General features: G+C 38.9%; 1 protein-coding gene across 2 annotated transcripts in view; it reads left to right on the top strand.

The window, feature by feature from the left end:
- WDR7 (WD repeat domain 7) overlaps positions 1-19471 on the top strand; it is a 357442-nt gene that overhangs the window by 37813 nt on the left and 300158 nt on the right. For both annotated transcript variants that reach the window (XM_040264319.1, XM_040264320.1), the window contains exons 8-12: positions 3482-3627; positions 4240-4342; positions 7315-7444; positions 7701-7952; positions 8865-9085. In XM_040264319.1, coding sequence (XP_040120253.1) covers positions 3482-3627; positions 4240-4342; positions 7315-7444; positions 7701-7952; positions 8865-9085 — 852 coding nt within the window. The remainder of the gene's footprint in view (positions 1-3481; positions 3628-4239; positions 4343-7314; positions 7445-7700; positions 7953-8864; positions 9086-19471) is intronic.

Here is a 19471-nt window from a genome sequence, read left to right as displayed (position 1 = left end):
CAAGCTGGGACGTATCTTTGTAGGTTTTCATCCCCAAGTGCCATCCTTTTCTGACGTCTTAGAGTCAGGAAGGTCTTCTTCTATCACTTTAGAGCTAATGGTGAAAGGTGCATATTGCTTTTCACATCGCTAGACTTTAATGTTTCCATGACAGAAAAAGAGCCAGCAAGTTTTGATCACCTGCTAGAGTGCCTATCATATTTTCCAAAGCTTTCCATGTGTTATTTGGAAATAACAATCTGAGGGGTGATATATTGGTTACCTAATCCTGCATAAAACTACTTCAAAAGTTAGTCGTTTAAAACAACAAATGTGAATCAGCACCCAGTTCCTGTGATCAGGAATCCAGGCGTGGTTTAGCTGGGTACCTCTGGCCCAGGATCTCTCACAGACTGTGATGAAGGGGTTTTGCCTGGGACGACTACCCCGTCCCAGGGCTCACCTTGGCGGGGGCTCAGCTTCTAGATTTACTCATCTGCTGGTTGACAGTCGTCAGGTCCTGCTGACTGTGGGCTGGAGACCTTAGTTCTCTGCCATGTGGGCCTCTCCATTAGGACAGCTCACAACACAGCAGCTGTCTTTCCTGTGAGTCGGTGAGCAAGAGGTGTGGCCGAGACCCCCCCAACCCTGGAGCTGAGATCGCATCCCCTCTGCCGTGTTCAGTTCTCTAGAAACGTCACAGGATGCAGCCTGCACTCAGGAGAGAGGCTTCCACAAGGATGGAAAACCAGGAGTCAGCCCTCGGTGGGGCCACTTTAGAGGCTGCTTTTCACTCTAGGAATGGTGGCTTTGCCCATTTTGTAGATGAGGCAACTGAGGGATGAGGAGGGTGGCTGCTTTGGCTAAGGTTATACAAGTGATGGTGGTTGTAAGTGACGGAGGTTACATGGCTCAGGCAGCCTGGCTGTGGCCACCGCTCTCATCACTGCCGTGCTGTCCTGCGTCAGAAGGGAGCCTCGCCACGGAAGGACTGCATGGCTGCTGTTTGGGAAAAAGCTTAGAGAAGAAGGCTAGCAGCTGCTCAGCTATGTTCACTATCTGGGATCCTTCCTCTGTCTTAAAGTTTAAAGCACATCCAAATAAAAGTGGAAACAGACTGCAGGAGGATACAGTGAAAAATAGGCACCCCATTCCCTCCAGATATGTCCCTTCCCCTCCGCAGAGGCAGTAGCTAATACCAGTTTCTCGTGTGCCCACTGTAAGCCTTTGATATCCACGTGAGGGCAGCTTTCTCTTAAATGCACTCACAAGAGTGAAAGGACAGCCCACAGAGTGAGGAGAGAGCCATGGTATGCAGCATGATGAGAGGCTCTTCTGTTATCAGCAAAAAAACAACCGCTACAGATCAAGAAGGAAAACGCAGGTAACCCAATGTGAGATAGCTAAGAGAGCAAAGCCAAGTAGACAGTAACTGTGTAGACAGGTGCTGAGTTTCATGCATCATCAGGGCCGTGCACACACACACAGCATGCGGACGGTGCCGCAGCCCACCAGCGTGACTTTCTGAGATCTGTTATTGTTCAGTCACTAAGTTGTGCCCCCATGGACTTTGCGATGCCAGTCTTCCCTGTCCTTCACTGTCTCCCAGAGTTTGCTCAGATTTGTGTATGTTGAGTCGGTGATGCTAATCTGACCATCTCATCTTCTGCCAGTCTCTTCGTCTTTTGCCTTCAGTCTTTCCCCTCATTAAGTTCTTTTCCAGTGAATCAGCTCTTCGCATCAGGTGGCCAAAGTATTGGAGCTGCAGCTTCAGCATTAATTAGTCCTTTCATCAGTCCTTCCAATATTCAGGGTTGATTTCCTTTAGGAGGGACTGGTTTGATCTCTTTGCTCTCCAAGGGATTCAAGACTATCTGACTTTCTCAGATAGTTATTACCAGAAAGCAGTTTTCAATTTTTGTACGGTTAAATTGTCATATTTTATTGTATGGTTTTAAAAATGGTTGATGATATGTTCTAAAAGTCTCAGCAAAGCTGAGACTTTAAAAAAATTTTTCTTCCTAATATTTGTATGGTTTTATTTTATATACCTTTGAATCTTTAATCTGAAATTTATTTTGTGTGAATTGTGAGCCATAGATCCAATTTTATCTTTATTCCAATGGATATCAGAATGTATCCTGCAGTTCCTAATGCCATTTGTTGAATAATTCAAATTTTGATTCTTGTACCTTTATAATATACTGTATTCCTACATTTTTTCTAGGACCTGTTTATGGACTTGTTGATTTGTCAGGACTAGTTCACGAACTGATATTGTTATTACTTTATTTTTGATAGTTTCGTAATTTGTTTTAATAGATCATGAGGCTGGAGGGCTGGTGTCCATAATTCTCTCTTGGACTTTTCTTGGCTATTCGTGTAGTACTAGTGTTGTATTTCTGATACATATTATAGCAAATTATGGTGAATTCAGCTAGGGTTTGTTCTTGTCTCAAGAGTGTGCACAGCAACTTCATTGTTGTTTCTTTAAAGAAAAATAAGATAAAAACTCGGCCATTGAATTACTCATTCCACCTGGGGAAATTTTTTAGCAACACAGTATGTACTTCTCTCAAACACTGAGTGTGGTGGGAAATTCTGCTGGCTGTTATCAGATGAGGGTTTAGTCCTAGCTGCCGGCTTACTGGACGTGGGACCTTGAGCAGGTGACATCACCCTCGTCTGTGTCAGGTTCTGTTCTGCCTCTTGCCTGCACCTCACGGCTTTGGGCTCTTCGTTCCCTGCCCAGGGACTGAGAACTTACACCCCTAGCGGTGGAAGTGCGGCATCATTAACCACTAGACTGCCAGGGAGTTCCTGGGTCAGCTTTTTGTCTCTAGCGATGCCTGCCTGCCTGCCTCCTGCAGTGACTCTGAGAGTCAATGAGAAAATGATTGTAAAGGCATTTTGCAGACTTGGACGTGTCTTGTAAATGTAAGGTCACAGAAGGTCCGGAGTTTGTGTTGCTGATGAAATTATAGGATGTGGCTATTGTATGTGAGAGTTATTAATAATAAAACTGAGTCTGCTAATGTCCTGTTTACACTATTGTAAGATGTTAATGAAATAAGGTACAGTGAATTCCCTTCTAACACTCTGGTGTTAGAGGTTTTTGTTAGGAACATTGTTACTGGGTATAGGAAAAAACTGGGAGCCGTCAGCATGCATCCTGGAGGTTGGGTACTGGTCATGTGATGGAGCGCCCTTCCCTTTAGACGAGAAGGGCTAAGGATTCCTGTCCGTGTGGAGGGAGCACCCCTGACCCCTGCTGGCACAGTCTTCTGCCTGCCCACTGGAGGCTGGGGCCGTGTCATAGTTGCCCTGTTGAAGGGAACTGTGCCCCAGGGTTCACTGACAAAATGTCTTTAACTGAGGTAGTCAGCTGTAAAGGCCTGAGGTTATTAAATGTGATTCTAGAAGTTTTCATTTCAGTTAAAATGTTGCTGTGTTTTACTTGACACCAACATGGACTTGAATGTGAATCTCTTACTCCTTGTAGGTATTTGATGCTGGAGACTACTCCCTGTTGTGCTCGGGTCCGAGTGAAAACGGGCAGACGTGGACGGGAGGTGACTTTGTCTCAGCTGATAAAGTCATCATCTGGACTGAAAATGGGCAGAGTTATATTTACAAACTACCTGCCAGGTATTCAATAAATAATGAGTTAGGACTTTAATCAAAAGCGAGAAATTGCATGATTTCAGTGAGCCCAGGCTCTTGCATACAAAGAAAAGCACTAAATTCCTTACTTGAGATAACTGGTTTTCCTTAATTAACAATAATTTTTGCTGTTTAGACTACCTGCCCCTTGTTGCAAACTTTTTTATAACTTGGCTTCTCCCCCTCTGCCTCTTTGGAACAGTTCTTTCAAGGTTACTTAAGATGCTGTCTCTCGGGTTTGAAGTCCTAAAAACTCCCACCAAATAAAATACAACTCTTAAAAAAAAAAAAGCAAGCGATTCCAAATTTGTGATGTAATCTGAAAGTATGGAAATATAGAAAGTATAAATATTTAATTTAGGTAAAAAAAAAAACTTGAGAACTTAAGTTTGTAATTATAGTTTCATGTCTGAGCACAACAATTAGGTGGATTTTTATTTGAGTAAGATATTTTAATAACATTTAGTTTAATATATATTAAATTAACTATAAAAAATCCATATATTGTCCATTGTGAAAAAAAACTCATCATATGGTATGATAAAATATTTAATGTCAGTATTTTTTTACTGAATGTTGTGTTTTCCTCATTTTCAGTTGCCTTCCAGCTAGTGATTCATTCCGCAGTGATGTGGGGAAAGCAGTTGAAAATTTAATTCCTCCAGTACAACATAGCCTATTGGATCGGACAGATAAAGAGGTAAAATTCTTCAGGTATCATTTATAGTTGGTGGCTGTGTTGATAAATTTCTGCAACTATAATCATTAGTGTCGATAGCCAAGCATTTCAAAGATTGATTGCCATTCAAGGCACTCTATTAGATGTTGTAAAACATTTTGACATGGTCAGTTATTATAAGCATAATTTGTGCATTTGCTTATAATATGCCTATATGAAAGAGGAAATGGCAACCCACTCCAGTATTCTTGCCTGGAAAATTCCATGGACGGAGGAGCCTGGTCCGCTGCAGTCCATGGGGTCACAAAGAGTCAGACATGACTGAGCATACATGCTTGCATAATATGCCTATAATATAGGCATTCACTTTTCTCCAGGAATAAAAGTGATCCTATACCTATTACAGAGTGGCAGTGACTTTTTGATAAAATTCATATTGATGTTATAAATTGATTTTACACTGGTGCAGTTCTAAATATAGTGACAGATGTACTTTCAGAATGACAAAGATAATTATGTAATAATGCTGACTGATTATTGTTTGAATAAGATATTGCAGTATTTCTCCCAAATCATGTAGTGATTTAAATCATTAGGCATTAGAAATAAAGAAGAAAAGAATTTTTTCTCTATAAAAAACAAACTTTATCATGACTTCTAGTGTTAGTTGCTCCGTTGTCTCTGACTCGGTGATCCCATGGGCTATAGTCCGTCAGGCTCCTCTGTCCTTAGGGTCTCCCAGGCAAGAATACTGGAGTGCATTGCCATTCTTCTCTCCAAGGAATCTTTCCAACCTAGGAATCGAACCCAGGTCTCCTGCATTGCTTCTAAAAACCTACTTAATATCAATTTAAAGTTGAAATGTCTTACTAATGGGTTTTCAACTCTGTGTTCTTTGAGCATGAAGAAAGAAGCTGTGGTTTTGGAAATAAAGTTTACTTTACTTATGATCTGGGTTTCCATAGCTTTTTCATTCTGAGCATTTTGTTCTATCTTTATGTGGAGGGATGGCAAGGGGATCCCTTGCCATTTTCCATGAATATTTTGAATATATAGAATTTATCCATCCATGTATAATTAAGAGCCTTTATGACCTGTCCTTTATTCTCTTAACTTAAACTGCTACTTATTGCTAGACAAGTAAATATAGCAAACTAGACAGTTACCTCCGCTTAAACTAAGAGATAATGACTCACAAAGAAAACATACATGATGGAGATTCTCTGTCTGTCCAGTGGTTAGGACTTGGTGTTTACTGCTGGGTTCAGCCCCTGGTTGGGGAAGTAAGATCCCACAAGCTGCACTGTGCAGTAAAAAAAAAACAAACAAAACATGAAACAAAACAAATGCATATTATGTTTCTTTAAGTATCAGCTCACCAATTCATTTTAAATTAAAATATATGGATTATGTGGTGCGAGATACACATTGTAATATAGAATACTGGTTATAACAACAAAAAGTTGTTATACTAGCAACTTTCCCTGGTTAAGCTTGTTGTTTATCAGTCAAACTTTTAGTAATTTTCAGACTTTTTAAGTTAAATCAAATAATTGACTGTGCTTAATGCATATAATTTCTATAGGGTAATGCTTTTTAGCACTGATACTGAATATAGATTATTTGTTAACTATAACTATGCACTGAAGCCTTTTGTTTTTTAACTGCTTTTCAGGATAAGCTTACATACTTTTATACTCAAGTTTTAGTGTATTAATCATCTAAAATTTAAATTTAGGAGTCCACCACTATTTAGTATTTTCAAATAAGTGGTCTCACTGAAGATACAGGATCTTAAACAGAAAATAATGTGCTTTAAAAATGAAAGTATATGCAAGAGCTTAATGAATTTTTTTTGTTCCTAGTAGTTTATAGCTAGCATATCAGGCTAGGTTCAAGTGGGTTATGAAAATGTAATCAAATGGAAAAAGTGAAAAGTATTGGTTGCCTATTTGTGCCCGACACTTGGCAACCCCATGGGGTGTAGCCCACCACCCTCCTCTGTCCATGGAATTCTCCAGGCAAGAATACTGAAGTGGGTAGCCATTCCCCTCTCCAGGGGATCTTCCTGACCCAGGTATTGAACCCAGGTCTCCTGCATTGCAGGCAAATTTTTTAGCACTGAGCCACCAGGGATGTTTCGTGCTATTAGTTGAAAAATAATCTAATTAAAAAAAACAAAAGAGTCCTCTAGTGGTGCAAGAATGGTAGTTTAGTTTTATAGCCATTCTTGGTGAATAGCATTCTAAAGGAGATAAGCCCTGGGCATTCTTTGGAAGGAATGATGCTAAAGCTGGAACTCTAGTGCTTTGGCCACCTCATGCGAAGAGTTGACTCATTGGAAAAGACTCTGATGCTGGGAGGGATTGGGGGCAGGAGGAGAAGGGGACGACAGAGGATGAGATGGCTGGATGGCATCACGGACTCGATGGACGTGAGTCTGAGTGAACTCCGGGAGTTGGTGATGGACAGGGAGGCCTGGCGTGCTGCAGTTCATGGGGTCGCAAAGAGTCGGACACGACTGAGCGACTGAACTGAACTGAATTGAACTGAATAAGGAATGGGCAGAAAGTTTAGATTACCAGTTCTCTCCTTTTGAATTTTTAAGTGAAGAATTTTCTTTTAGGTATAGAGGGGTATATCTTTGGATTCATTGCTTAATAATAGACAAATAATTGCATTGTGGTTTTTATAAAGCAGAAAAAAAGAATAAAAATATTAATTCTAGAGAAAGACTATATAAATATAGTTTTCATTTCTTTGAATGTTTGTGTTATATGTACTGGATTTGAGTATTAGTTGATGTGTATTTCTATCAATGCTACAAAATTAATTAAGATATTATTGAATACTCATTCTATAGATACACTTTTTTTTTTTTTTTTTACTCTGGTACTGAGATGATTATATCCTAATCTAAGAAACTTTTATCTGTGAAATATTTTGTTTTAAAAGATAGAGAAGGGAATTTGAACAATTTTTTTTTTTTACAGTCGCTAATTTGTCCTCCTGTGACTCGATTCTTCTATGGATGCAAAGAATACTTCCACAGACTATTAATTCAGGGTGATTCTTCTGGAAGATTGAATATTTGGAACATATCAGACACACCTGATAGACCTGGTAATGGAGGTTCTAGAAAACCGTGTGCGGTTATTTCTCAATCTTGCTAATTGAATAACCTGAACAGTAACCACTGCATAGGAAGTTCATAACGTACATATGTCCTTTTCTTCTTAGAATGATAGTTGATGACAGTTATTCTTTGGTATTTCACTGAATCAACTGTAAGCACGTTTATTTTTACATGTTGAATTTTTTTCTTTTTCTTTTTCTAACATGCTCAAATACGTTTCTTTTCTACCACACAAAACCTCCACAGGGCTGGAAATGACCACGTCTATTAGTTTGCAAGAAGCATTTGATAAACTGAGTCCATGTCCTGCTGGAATTATAGATCAGCTGAGCGTGATCCCCAATAGTAACGAGCCTCTTAAGGTGACGGCAAGTGTGTACATACCAGCCCACGGACGACTCGTCTGTGGCCGTGAAGATGGAAGCATCATTATCGTCCCCGCCACGCAGACGGCCATAGTGCAGCTGTTGCAAGGCGAGCACATGCTCCGCAGAGGTACCTGCAGACCTGCTCGCGAGCAGTGTTAGGAGAGCTCTGTGACCGTGAACTTGACGGTGTCTGCACTCTGCGTTTTTAGCAAACGCAGTGCATCGGGGTAGTTGTCAGTGTGCCCTGTAGCTGGTAGTGTAACGTGCAGTTAATAAAATACACCCTGGTTGACCCTTGAAAAACTCAGAGGGTCCGGGGTGCTGATCCTCTGCACAGTTGAAAGTCTGTGTATTACTTTACAGCCAGCCCTCTTTATCTGTGGTTGTGCATTCTTAGATTCCATCAACTGCCCCTGGGTAGTGCTATAATATGTATTTTATTGAAAAAAATCTGCGTATACGTGGACCTGCACAGCACAGTTTAAACCCATGTTGCTCGAGGATCAACTGAAGTCAGTGTCTGTTACTGGAATAAACACCACTTAATGACTGTAAATACAGGGCTTCCCAGGTGGCGCTAGTGGTAAAGAACCTGCCTGCCCATTTAGGAGATGCAAGAGACATGGGTTCTATCCCTGGGTTGGGAAGATCCCCTGAAGAAGGAAAGGGCAACCTACTCCAGTATTCTTGCCTGGAGGATCCCATGGGCAGAGGAGCCTGGCGGGCTGCAGTCCACGGGGTCTCTAAGAGTCGCATACGACAAGCGACTTAGCACAAGGACTGTAAATAGAAAGATCCAGTTTTTCTCTTTGATATATGTTAATAGTTGCCATTTATTATTAGGTATTTCTGGCGTACTTAGTATCATATTTTCAGTAATACTGGTAATCTTTTAGAACAATACTGTCCAATAGAAATATGTGTGAAAGGGACTTTTTAATGATAAAATGTAGAGCTAGTCTGAAGATTCTTGTCTACTTTTGTTGAAACTTTGGAAGACTCGAATTTTCCCACTTTTAATCCCAAACCTCGTTTGCAGGCTGGCCGCCTCACAGGACACTCCGTGGCCATCGGAACAAAGTCACATGTTTGCTGTACGCTCATCAGGTCTCAGCCCGTTATGATCAAAGATATCTCATATCTGGAGGCGTGGATTTCTCGGTCATCATTTGGGACATATTTTCTGGAGAAATGAAACATATCTTCTGTGTCCATGGTGGCGAGATCACTCAGCTTCTAGTTCCACCTGAAAACTGTAGTGTAAGTTGAACCTGAAAGATTACTTCACTATGGTAGAGTCGAACTGTGTTGCTGCCAGACTTAATGTAAATGAAATCCAGAGTAATCTAAAGTGTGATGGAAGAATTAATAAAAAAAATCCTTGTAATTATAAAACTAAATAGTGGTAACATATGATGTTAGGCAAAGTTGTGATTATTACTATTGGGCATATAGAAATGGAAGATGGACACAGTGTTTTTTCCTGTTACTCCTGCCTAAATGGCATGGCTTATCCCTGAAACATAGTAGCAATTTAGAATGTTTGTTGAAGTTTCAATGTTTTACTCCCAAGTAGTTTTAAGTATCCCTAAAGTCATGCTCATCAAAGTAGTCTCATCATTCTCAACTCCATCTGAGCAAAAAGATATTGAACCTGTGCTTTTATAGCTGGAATGAAAATACTTCTCAATACTTAGAATACATTTAAATAAACAGTTATTGTGATAAGGGAAAGAATAATAGGCACTGATAATGATTTTGGAAAATTTTTTTCATACTTTTATGAAAGCAGATTGCTTTTTCATGATGTGTGTATAAGTTAGCTGATGATGTCAAATATAAAAAGTTTCATAATTTTAGAAATAGGAAATTTTAGGAGGACTTAGGACAGATAAATAACAGACCTGTAATTTCTTTTACTCTGTGTTTAATTTGAACTTCCTCATTTGATTAGCTGCCTTTGTATGCAGAATCACTATTCCCCAGCACACACACGTGTGTATGGACCCACGTACATAAACATGCAAGTACACTGTCGTTATCACACGTTTCATGCTTATCAAAACCCCTTCACCAGTTATTGTCTTACTGAAATGAAAAGCATTTTACTCGTGTATCTGATCCATTGTTCAGGAGTCTCATTTCAAAGACCCAGGAAATTTTCCTTGGCCCTTTCTGCTTGTTCATGTGACCTTCGTGATAGTGTATATCATCTGCCATGTTCTGCCAGTGCTAGATTTCATTTGATTTGACACATGTGGTGGTGTAGGAAGTTGTATACCAGTGTGTGCATGTCTCTTTCTTTTTCCCCTGCCAGATGTGAAAATTTAGGTACTTTATCTCTTCCTTCTTTATACAAATTTTTGTCTTTTTCTTTCTTTCCAGTTTGTTGTTCATCTAAAAAAATCTTCATCACTCTAAAAAATTGTTGTATATTTATTTAAATAGCCAGTTTAGTTCAGTTGCTCAGATATGTCTGACTTTTTGTGACCCAATGGACCACAGCTCGCCAGGCTTCCCTATCCATCACCAACTCCCCAAGCTTGCTCAAACTCATGTGCATTGAGTCGGTGATGCCATCCAACCATCTCATCCTCTGTCATCCCCTTCTCCTCCCACCTTCAGTCTTTCCCAGCATCAGGCTTTTTTCACATGAGATAGTTCTTCGCATCAGGTGACCAAAGTATTGGAGTTTCAGCTTCAGCATCAGTCCTTCCGATGAATATTCAGGACTGATTTCCTTTAGGATGGACTGGTTGGATCTCCTCACCGTCCAAGGGACTCTCAAGCATCTTCTCCAACACCACAGTTCAAAAGCATCAATTCTTTGGTGTTCAGCTTTCTTTATAGTCCAACTCTCACATCCATACATGACTACTGGAAAAACTGTAGCCTTGACTAGACAGACCTTTGTTGGCAAAGTAATGTCTCTGCTTTTTAATATGCTGTCTCGGTCGGTCATAGCTTTTCTTCCAAGGAGTAACCGTCTTTTAATTTAATGGCTACACTCACCATTTGCAGTGATTTTTGGAGCCCCCAAAAGTAAAGTCTCTCACTGTTTCCACTGTTTCCCATCTATTTCCCATGAAGTGATGGGACCGGATGCCATGATCTTAGTTTTCTGAATGTTGAGTTTTAAGCCAACTTTTTTATGCTCCTCTTTCACTTTCATTAAGAGACTCTTTAGTCCCTCTTTGCTTTCTGCCATAAGGATGGTGTCATCTGTGTATCTGAGGTTATTGATATTTCTCCCGGCAATCTTGATTCCAGCTTGTGCTTCATCCAGTCCAGCATTTCACATGATGGACTCTGCATATAAGTTAAACAAGCAGGGTGACAATATACAGCCTTGACGTACTCCTCTTCCTGTTTGGAACCAGTCTGTTGTTCCCTGTCCAGTTCTAACTGTTGCTTTCTGACCTGCACACAGATTTCTCAGAAGGCATGTCAGGTGGTCTGGTATTCCCATCTCTTTAAGAATTTTTCACAGTTTGTTGTGATCCACACAGTCAAAGGCTTTGGTGTAATCAATGAAGCAGAAATAGATGTTTTTCTGGAATTCTCTTGCTTTTTCAATAATCCAACGGATGTTGGTCATTTGATCTCTGGTTCCTCTGCCTTTTCTAAGTCCATTAAATCCATTTTATTTAAATCTATTTACATAACCAATTTTCTGTTTATTTTAGTGAAATAGATATCATTGTAATTCTACTAAGTTTAAGCAGTGTTAGAACGCTTGTCCTGAACCTCATTTTACAGTCCTTATGCCCCATAGTAAAATATAGGTTTTTTTCACATCTGACTGTAAATTTGGTGAAACATCTAATTTTTTAATGCTGAAGTTGATAATGTAGATTATTTTATTCCTAAGTTTAAAGCAACCATTTTGATTTGGCTGGTTTTTGTTTTTGTAAGAATACACTGAAAATACTAGGGTGTGTATGTACATATGCATATATATATATATATTACAAGTATTAAAAGGAAAGTGTTTTTTGAATAATTTATATAGGGTCATGTTTCCTTTTGAACTGCATTAATATATGCATATTTTTAGCCTATGTATATGAGCACATTTTCTGGTTTCTTTTTTAAAAATTTCAAGTGTGTATTTAATAAAATGTTTTTGATCAGTTGCATTTAGAAATATTTCATAGTGAGTAGAAGCTAAGATATGGACATATATGCAACTGAACAGAAAGGGGTCTTCTCACTAGACGAGGCGCCAGCCAGAGGAGCTGGTTGCCTGGACAGTGTGAGGAAGAGAGGCACCAACAAGGAAGTCTGGTTCTTGGGAAATAATTTGCTTATAGGTTTAACAGTAGAATTTTCTTGTTTTTAATTAGCTTTCAAAAGTACTGATTAAGATACATTTGCTTTGGTCTTTGTGATAATATAAGATGTAAATAAAAACTGCCTAGTTAATAATGACTAGGCATTAATAAGTGCCTAGTTAATAACCTGTTCATTTAGCTGTACATTTTAGGCCTAGCAGCTAATATGTTTGAAAATCAGAGAGCCCTAACTGGTTAATAAAAAGCTAAGGATTTGCTATTTGCTAAATGTTTAGCAAATGACTGTTCTGCTGAGATTATAGAGTTAGTGACATCAAATGCTATCTCTAATGCTTAAATTGTCCTTCTCATAAATTGATCCAATGTTACTCTCTTTTAGCAAAAAATATTTTTTGTTTTTAAGTGATCTGGTACTTGGAAGATTGTAACTATTTACTACAGTACTAAAAAGTTTGTCATCTGCTTTTTGGATTGTAGTAAGAGTTTTGGTTTTAATCTTAGGTAGATTGAGAATGAAGTTGAGTTTTGATTTCTTGTAAGTTTTTTTTTTTTTTCAGGAAAAGATGTTCTAAAACAGAAATGTTGGTTGTATTTTAGAAATGACTTAAATTATCATTAAGAATGTACAATTATGATGAGTTTTTCATTCTTAATGTATAGTCATTTCTTGTTTACTAAAATGTAGAAAGTCGTTAAGAAAAAGTACTGAGCAGAATCATTGTTTCCTAGCCTCTGTAGAGAGTGAACAAAAAGTGAAATCCTGCCTGCTGGGTAGAAAAGACGCTGTGGTTGGAGATGAGCTCTGAGGACAGACTGTGCCCTTCTGCAGCCGCACAGATGCGCATCTTATTGGTCCACATTCTAGGTGTTTGTTTGTCATCCTTTCTTTCCCCACTCCTTCATCTTTATACTGTTTTAGCATCTTTTTCCCCAAGATCTTTCCAGATTCTTGCTATACATTAGCATTAATTTAGTGCTAAACTCAGTGACCCTATATATTTATTTTTAATGAACTATTTATAGGAATTTTAATTATTTAAAAATTTCAACATTTTCCTAGACAGTAAACACTGCCTATAGCATTATGTAGAGTACCTACTTTGAATAGATTTTATGTTTATTGTTCATTAAAGGTTTTTAGTTTTTCAATTTTTAGAGGAATTTTGTATATATATGTATTTTTCCAAAACTGTAAAACTCCTTTTAGGCAAAGTGCTTTGAAATTGAATTTGATTCGCTGAATAAACTGGTTAGCTGAGATTTAACTTTTATATAATTCAGATTATTTTAAATAATTAAAGTACAGATCAATAACCTCAGATATGCAGATGACACCACCCTTATGGCAGAAAGTGAAGAGGAACTAAAAAGCCTCTTGATGAAAATGAAAGAGGAAAGAGAAAAAGTTGCCTTAAAGCTCAACTTTCAGAAAACGAAGATCATGGCATCTGGTCCCATCACTTCATGGGAAATAGATGGGGAAACAGTGGAAACAGTGTCAGACTTTATTTTTTTCGGCTCCAAAATCACTGTAGATGGTGACTGCAGCCATGAAATTAAAAGACGCTTACTCCTTGAAAGAAAAGTTATGATCAACCTAGATAGCATATTCAAAAGCAGAGACATTACTTTGCTGACTAAGGTCCGTCTAGTCAAGGCTATGGTTTTTCCTGTAGTCATGTATGGATATGAGAATTGGACTGTGAAGAAGGCTGAGCGCTGAAGAATTGATGCTTTTGAACTGTGGTGTTGGAGAAGACTCTTGAGAGTCCCTTGGACTGCAAGGAGATCTAACCAGTCCATTCTGAAGGAGATCAACCCTGGGATTTCTTTGGAAGGAATGATGCTGAAGCTGAAACTCCAGTACTTTGGCCACCTCATGTGAAGAGTTGACTCACTGGAAAAGATTCTGATGCTGGGAGGGATTGGGGGCAGGAGGAGAATGGGACGACCGAGGATGAGATGGCTGGATGGCATCACGGACTTGATGGATGTGAGTCTTGAGTGAACTCCGGGAGTTGGTGATGGACAGGGAAGCCTGGCATGCTGCGATTCATGGGGTCACAAAGAGTCAGACACGACTGAGTGACTGAACTGAACTGAACTGAAAGAAAATCTAGGATGAGATGGCTGGATGGCATCACCGACTCGATGGACATGAGTTTGGGTGAACTCCGGGAGTTGGTGATGGATAGGGAGGCCTGGCGTGCTGCAATTCATGGGGTTGCAAAGAGTTGGACATGACTGAGTGACTGAACTGAACCGAACTGAAAGGAAATCTAAAACTTTGCTGAAGATATGCTTTGAGATACAAAATATTGAAGTATTTCAAGATTGTGGAGTGCCAAAGGGTTATTGGAAAAAAATCAGAATGTTTTTGGGTAGAATTAGTGTTAAGTAATGCATTTCAGTGTTCCAAGAAATGTAAACATATTTTAGGAGCAGGATCAGGTGAATATTTAAGGAAGTCTGTTACAGTGTCAACTATAAATGACAGAGGAGAGAGCCTAATGAAATGCTCTGGCGAGCGAGGGCAGGGGTGTCTTGTGGGTGCTCAGAGAAACCAGGGGCTTTGTTAAACTCTCAGAAAACCCATGAGATTTGACTGTGTGTTGACTTCATGGAGGGTGCTGGAACTTCTGGTTTTGAGATTGCTAATGTTAGGTTATTTGCCATTTCTATTTCTTTCTTCTTAAGATTATGGACTATAGAGGAAAAAATTGTTTGAGGTGACTTTTTAATTTTTTTGTGTGTGGTTTGGTTTCTTAAGAAAGCAAAATATACTTATCCATAATGTGAAAGAAATATGTACATGTATATATGTATGAGGTGGGTATACTATATATGTGTGTGAAAATATACATGTATATTGGAGAAGGCAATGGCATCCCACTCCAGTCCTCTTGCCTGGAAAATCCCATGGACGGAGGAGCCTGGTGGGCTGCAGTCCATGGGGTCGCTAAGAGTCGGACACGACTGAGCGACTTCACTTTCACTTTTCACTTTCATGCATTGGAGAAGGAAATGGCAACCCTCTCCAGTGTTCTTGCCTGGAGAATCCCAGGGCCGGGGGAGCCTGGTGGGCTGCTGTCTATGGGGTCGCACAGAGTCGGACACGACTGAAGCGACTTAGCAGCAGCAACATACACATATATGAGAAGAAATAGAAGTAAAACTATCTACTAAAATACTGTTTGAATTACATAACATAATATAAAATGAAATTCTGTGCCATTTTTGTCATTTCAAGTTGTGTTTATTGTTTTTAAGCGAGTGACTTTTGACCTTATATATTGCTATTCAGATATATAAGATTTTATAGGCAGTTTTAATAGGATTCAGATTTAGAGTGGAACCTTCATATTATTGTTAAATATTATTGCCACTTCAAATACTCATATAGGAGACTTTTTAGAAAAATCTTTTAAAAAACAGGCTTGTTAACATTTTAGGTGCCTTACTGTTTTCAGTTGTCATCTGCACTTTGGATATTATTGACTGTAGTGTCTTAAAATATTTTATAAATAGGAATACTAAATGCAAAAAGCATTAAAGGATATTAATACATATCCTTTTGTTCTCCAGCTATGTCATTCCCTTCCTCCTGAAAGCAGTATTTCATAATTCTAGAGAGCCTTTCTATACTGTTGTTTAATTGTTTATTTTTACAGTTTTTAAAGGTTACCCTGCATTCACACTTACTGCACAGTACTGGCTCTCTTCCCCGTGTTGCAAGGTGCGTGCTCACGCCTGTCCCACACCCAGTGGTTCATATCTTCCTCTCCCCCGCCCCTCCCCTCCCCTCCTCCCCTCACCCACTGGTGACCACTGGTCTGTTCTCTGTGTCTTACACTATGTTTTGTACTTTATAAATGTAGCATTTTTGTTTACTATTCTTCTAATAACTGAGACATTTAAACAACACAAAGTGGTTAGAGGTAGAATGCTTTCCTGATTTGAACAGCTGTCGGGAGTAGGCTTGAGTGAATTTCCGCAGTCTGAGCTCTAGGCTAGTGTAGACCAAGACTGCATCTGGTGCCGGGGAGCCTGATGAGGGGGCATCGCCAGAGAGGGCAGGCGTTTTAAGGCTTCTGTTGGTAAATTATGAAAACGGAATGGGAGCATACGCACCAAATTCAGATTCTGTTTGCTTTTGGGATTGGGGGGAAGGATTGAAGGGAACAAAAACTGACTTTTTAAACTGTCATGTTTTATTTACTTTTAGTAAATATATTTTATTGCCTTTCTCATTGGCATGGATGATTGGATTATCAGAGCTTTTTGCCAATGCTACAACTTTATTTAGAACATAAATTTTGGAAAATGTTTCAAAATACGTTTTGAACCATATATATGTGTTTCCTAGTATGAACATATAGACTCAGGTCTTGAAAAGATTAGTTAAAAATGATTTTTTAACTGATGATTATCACTAACCTTTTTCTAAAATTAGTTCAAAAGGTTAGCAGAACTAACCTTTTTCTAAAGATTAGTTAAAAATGATTTTTTAACTTCCCTTGGCCTAGAAGTCCAAGAATACTGGAGCGGATAGCCTATCCCTTCTCCCGTGGATCTTCCCGGCCCAGGAATCGAACTGGGGCCTCCTGCATTGCAGGTGGATTCTTTACCAGCTGAGCTGTCAGGGAAGCACCTTAAAAAACTGATTCAGTTCAGTTCAGTTCAGTTCAGTTCAGTCACTCAGTTGTGTCCATCTCTTTGTGACCCCATGAATCGCAGCATGCCAGGCCTCCCTGTCCATCACCAACTCCCAGAGTTCACTCAGACTCACGTCCATTGAGTCAGTGATGCCATCCAGCCATCTCATCCTCTGTCGTCCCCTTCTCCTCCTGCCCCCAACCCCTCCCAGCATCAGTCTTTTCCAATGAGTCAACTCTTTGCATGAGGTGGCCAAAGTACTGGAGTTCCAGCTTTAGCATCATTCCTTCCAAAAAGACCCAGGACTGATCTCCTTCAGAATGGACTGGTTGGATCTCCTTGCAGTCCAAGGGATTACTTCTCATTAAAATCTTATTAAACTTTTATTGTCACATACCTCCAAAATTATCCAGAAGGGGGCAGCATGGATTTGTGAAAATGTGAATGTCAGGCATTTAACCTGTTTCTACTTTTATTGACAATGTTAAATCCCTAGCTCTTGGCAACAGATATGATAATTATGTTTGGTATATGTGACAATATGTTTGCTAGTGTGTGATGTTCACTGCCGGGAACAGTTGACAAATTAGGTTTTCTTTTTAATATGTTGTCCTCTCTTTCTGAACATGCTCCTAAAGCTTCTGCCTCAGTTAGCCTTTATCTTTACCTTTTTGAATTTGGATTCTTGTTATTAATTCAGTTTGGATGTTACATTTAAAAAGCAGTATCTGTGGTTTTAGCATGGTCCCTGAAGCTAAGTAGAGTAAACTTTGGTGATGCAAAGGAACCAAAAGCAGGCAGTAGAACTAGCCCTTTTCTAAAATAGGTCACAAGGTACATAGTCTGTTGCCGTATTCTTTTTTTCCATAACACTTCATTTTCTTAGGTTTTGAGACTGTTTTCATATGTTTTTATGTATTCAGCATCATCTTTTTGAAATAAATTTTTATTTTTAAAATTATATAACATATTGTCATAGACAATATATTTTCTAAAGATGGTCTGGCCACTTTTGTGCCACTGAGTGTATTTCAGCATCATTTTTTACTACAGTCTATAATTTGTGTAATTTTATCAGAAATTTCAGAATGATGTTTTCCAACATTTTTTTCTGTTATCAGCAGTGGGGCTGAAAATTGGGATAACTAAATATTTTTGCACATCTTGAATGACTTCTGAGGATAAATTCTTAAATGTGGAATTGCTTTCTAAAAGGACATATTCATTTTTAAAGTCTTTTGAATAGTTATTGCCAAATTGACCGTCAAAAGCTTAGGAATAGGTTTGTATCCCTATTTGCCCTCATGATTCTTCATTCTGTTTATAATCTTTTAAACCTTGTTAATTTTCTAGGCCTATAAGTAGCTGTTTGTGGAGTATGTATGAATGGAGAGCACTCATTTTCATTTTGAAAGCACCAATGCTTTAATATACCAATACTGTACTGTGTTGGTTATCCATTCTGATTCCCACATGTTTTTCAAATTTTCACTACTATCATCCTATTTTGTTCACTATAAAAGGTAAATTTTTCCTGTTATGGATAGTATACATATACTCAAGTAGCATAGTACACCCTGTCTCTTTTGTAGGAAGCCAGTAAATGAAGATACTGACAGTGAGGGATTCCTTCAACAGTAATGAGACAGATTATATTCCTAGTCCAGCTATGCGAATATTGTGTCAAACATCATAAAAATTAATTAATTTATCATTAACATACATGGATATACACTGTTGTATTATTTTCAGGTATATAACAAAGTAATTCAGTTTTATTTATATATATATAATATTGCTTTTCACATTCTTTTCCATTATAGGTTATTACAAGAAATTTATAGTTCCCTGTGCTATACAGTAGGTCATTGTTATTGATTTTGTGTATGCTGCTGCTGCTGCTGCTAAGTCGCGTCAGTCGTGTCCGACTCTGTGCGACCCCATAGACGGCAGCCCACCAGGCTCCCCCGTCCCTGGGATTCTCCAGGCAAGAACACTGGAGTGGGTTGCCATTTCCTTCTCCAGTGATTTTGCGTATAGTAGTGTGCATATGTTAATCCCATTTATACCCCTCCATGCCCTAATCTAGCAACTTAGATATTCTTCTTTTTGGAGAGGTTTCTTTAGATCTTTAGTCATATTCTGAGTAGCAGAGAAGGTTACATTGGGCATGACATTTATTGTTTTTTAATAGTCAGAAATGATTTGGTGCTAAACATTGTGTTGAAGTGGTTGATTAAATTGACTCTCTTTTGGGTTGAAGAGAATTAGTACGTCACAGAGCAAAGACGGTTTTTCTTGAATAGCTTAATCATAAAGCAATTTTAAAGTGAATTCATATCTATGTTAAGATGGCAAGAATTGTTAGAAAAATATGAGTTACTTTTTAAGGTAACTCTTCAGTTAGGTAGGCATGCCAGGTGGTGGAGTGGTAAAGAACTCACCTACCAACGCCGGAGATGCAAGAAACATGGGTTCAATCCCTGAGTCTGGAAGATCCCCTGGAGAATGAAATGGCAACCCACTCCAGTATTCTTTCCTGGAAAATTCCATGGACGGAGAAGCTGGGAGGGCTACAGACCATGGGGTCACAAAGAGTCGGGCACCGCTGAGTGATTGAGCGTGCCTTTCCAGGTACTCTCAAGGGCCAGGTATATAACAGTGGAGGTTAGGTTTCTCTGTGTTCTTTGACACA

The sequence above is a fragment of the Oryx dammah genome, unplaced genomic scaffold, assembly GCF_014754425.2.
Source record: "Oryx dammah isolate SB20612 unplaced genomic scaffold, SCBI_Odam_1.1 HiC_scaffold_22, whole genome shotgun sequence".
Classification (NCBI taxonomy): Eukaryota; Metazoa; Chordata; class Mammalia; order Artiodactyla; family Bovidae; genus Oryx; species Oryx dammah.
Note: the sequence above shows the minus strand (reverse complement) of the source record. Positions and strands in the feature narration are given on the sequence as shown.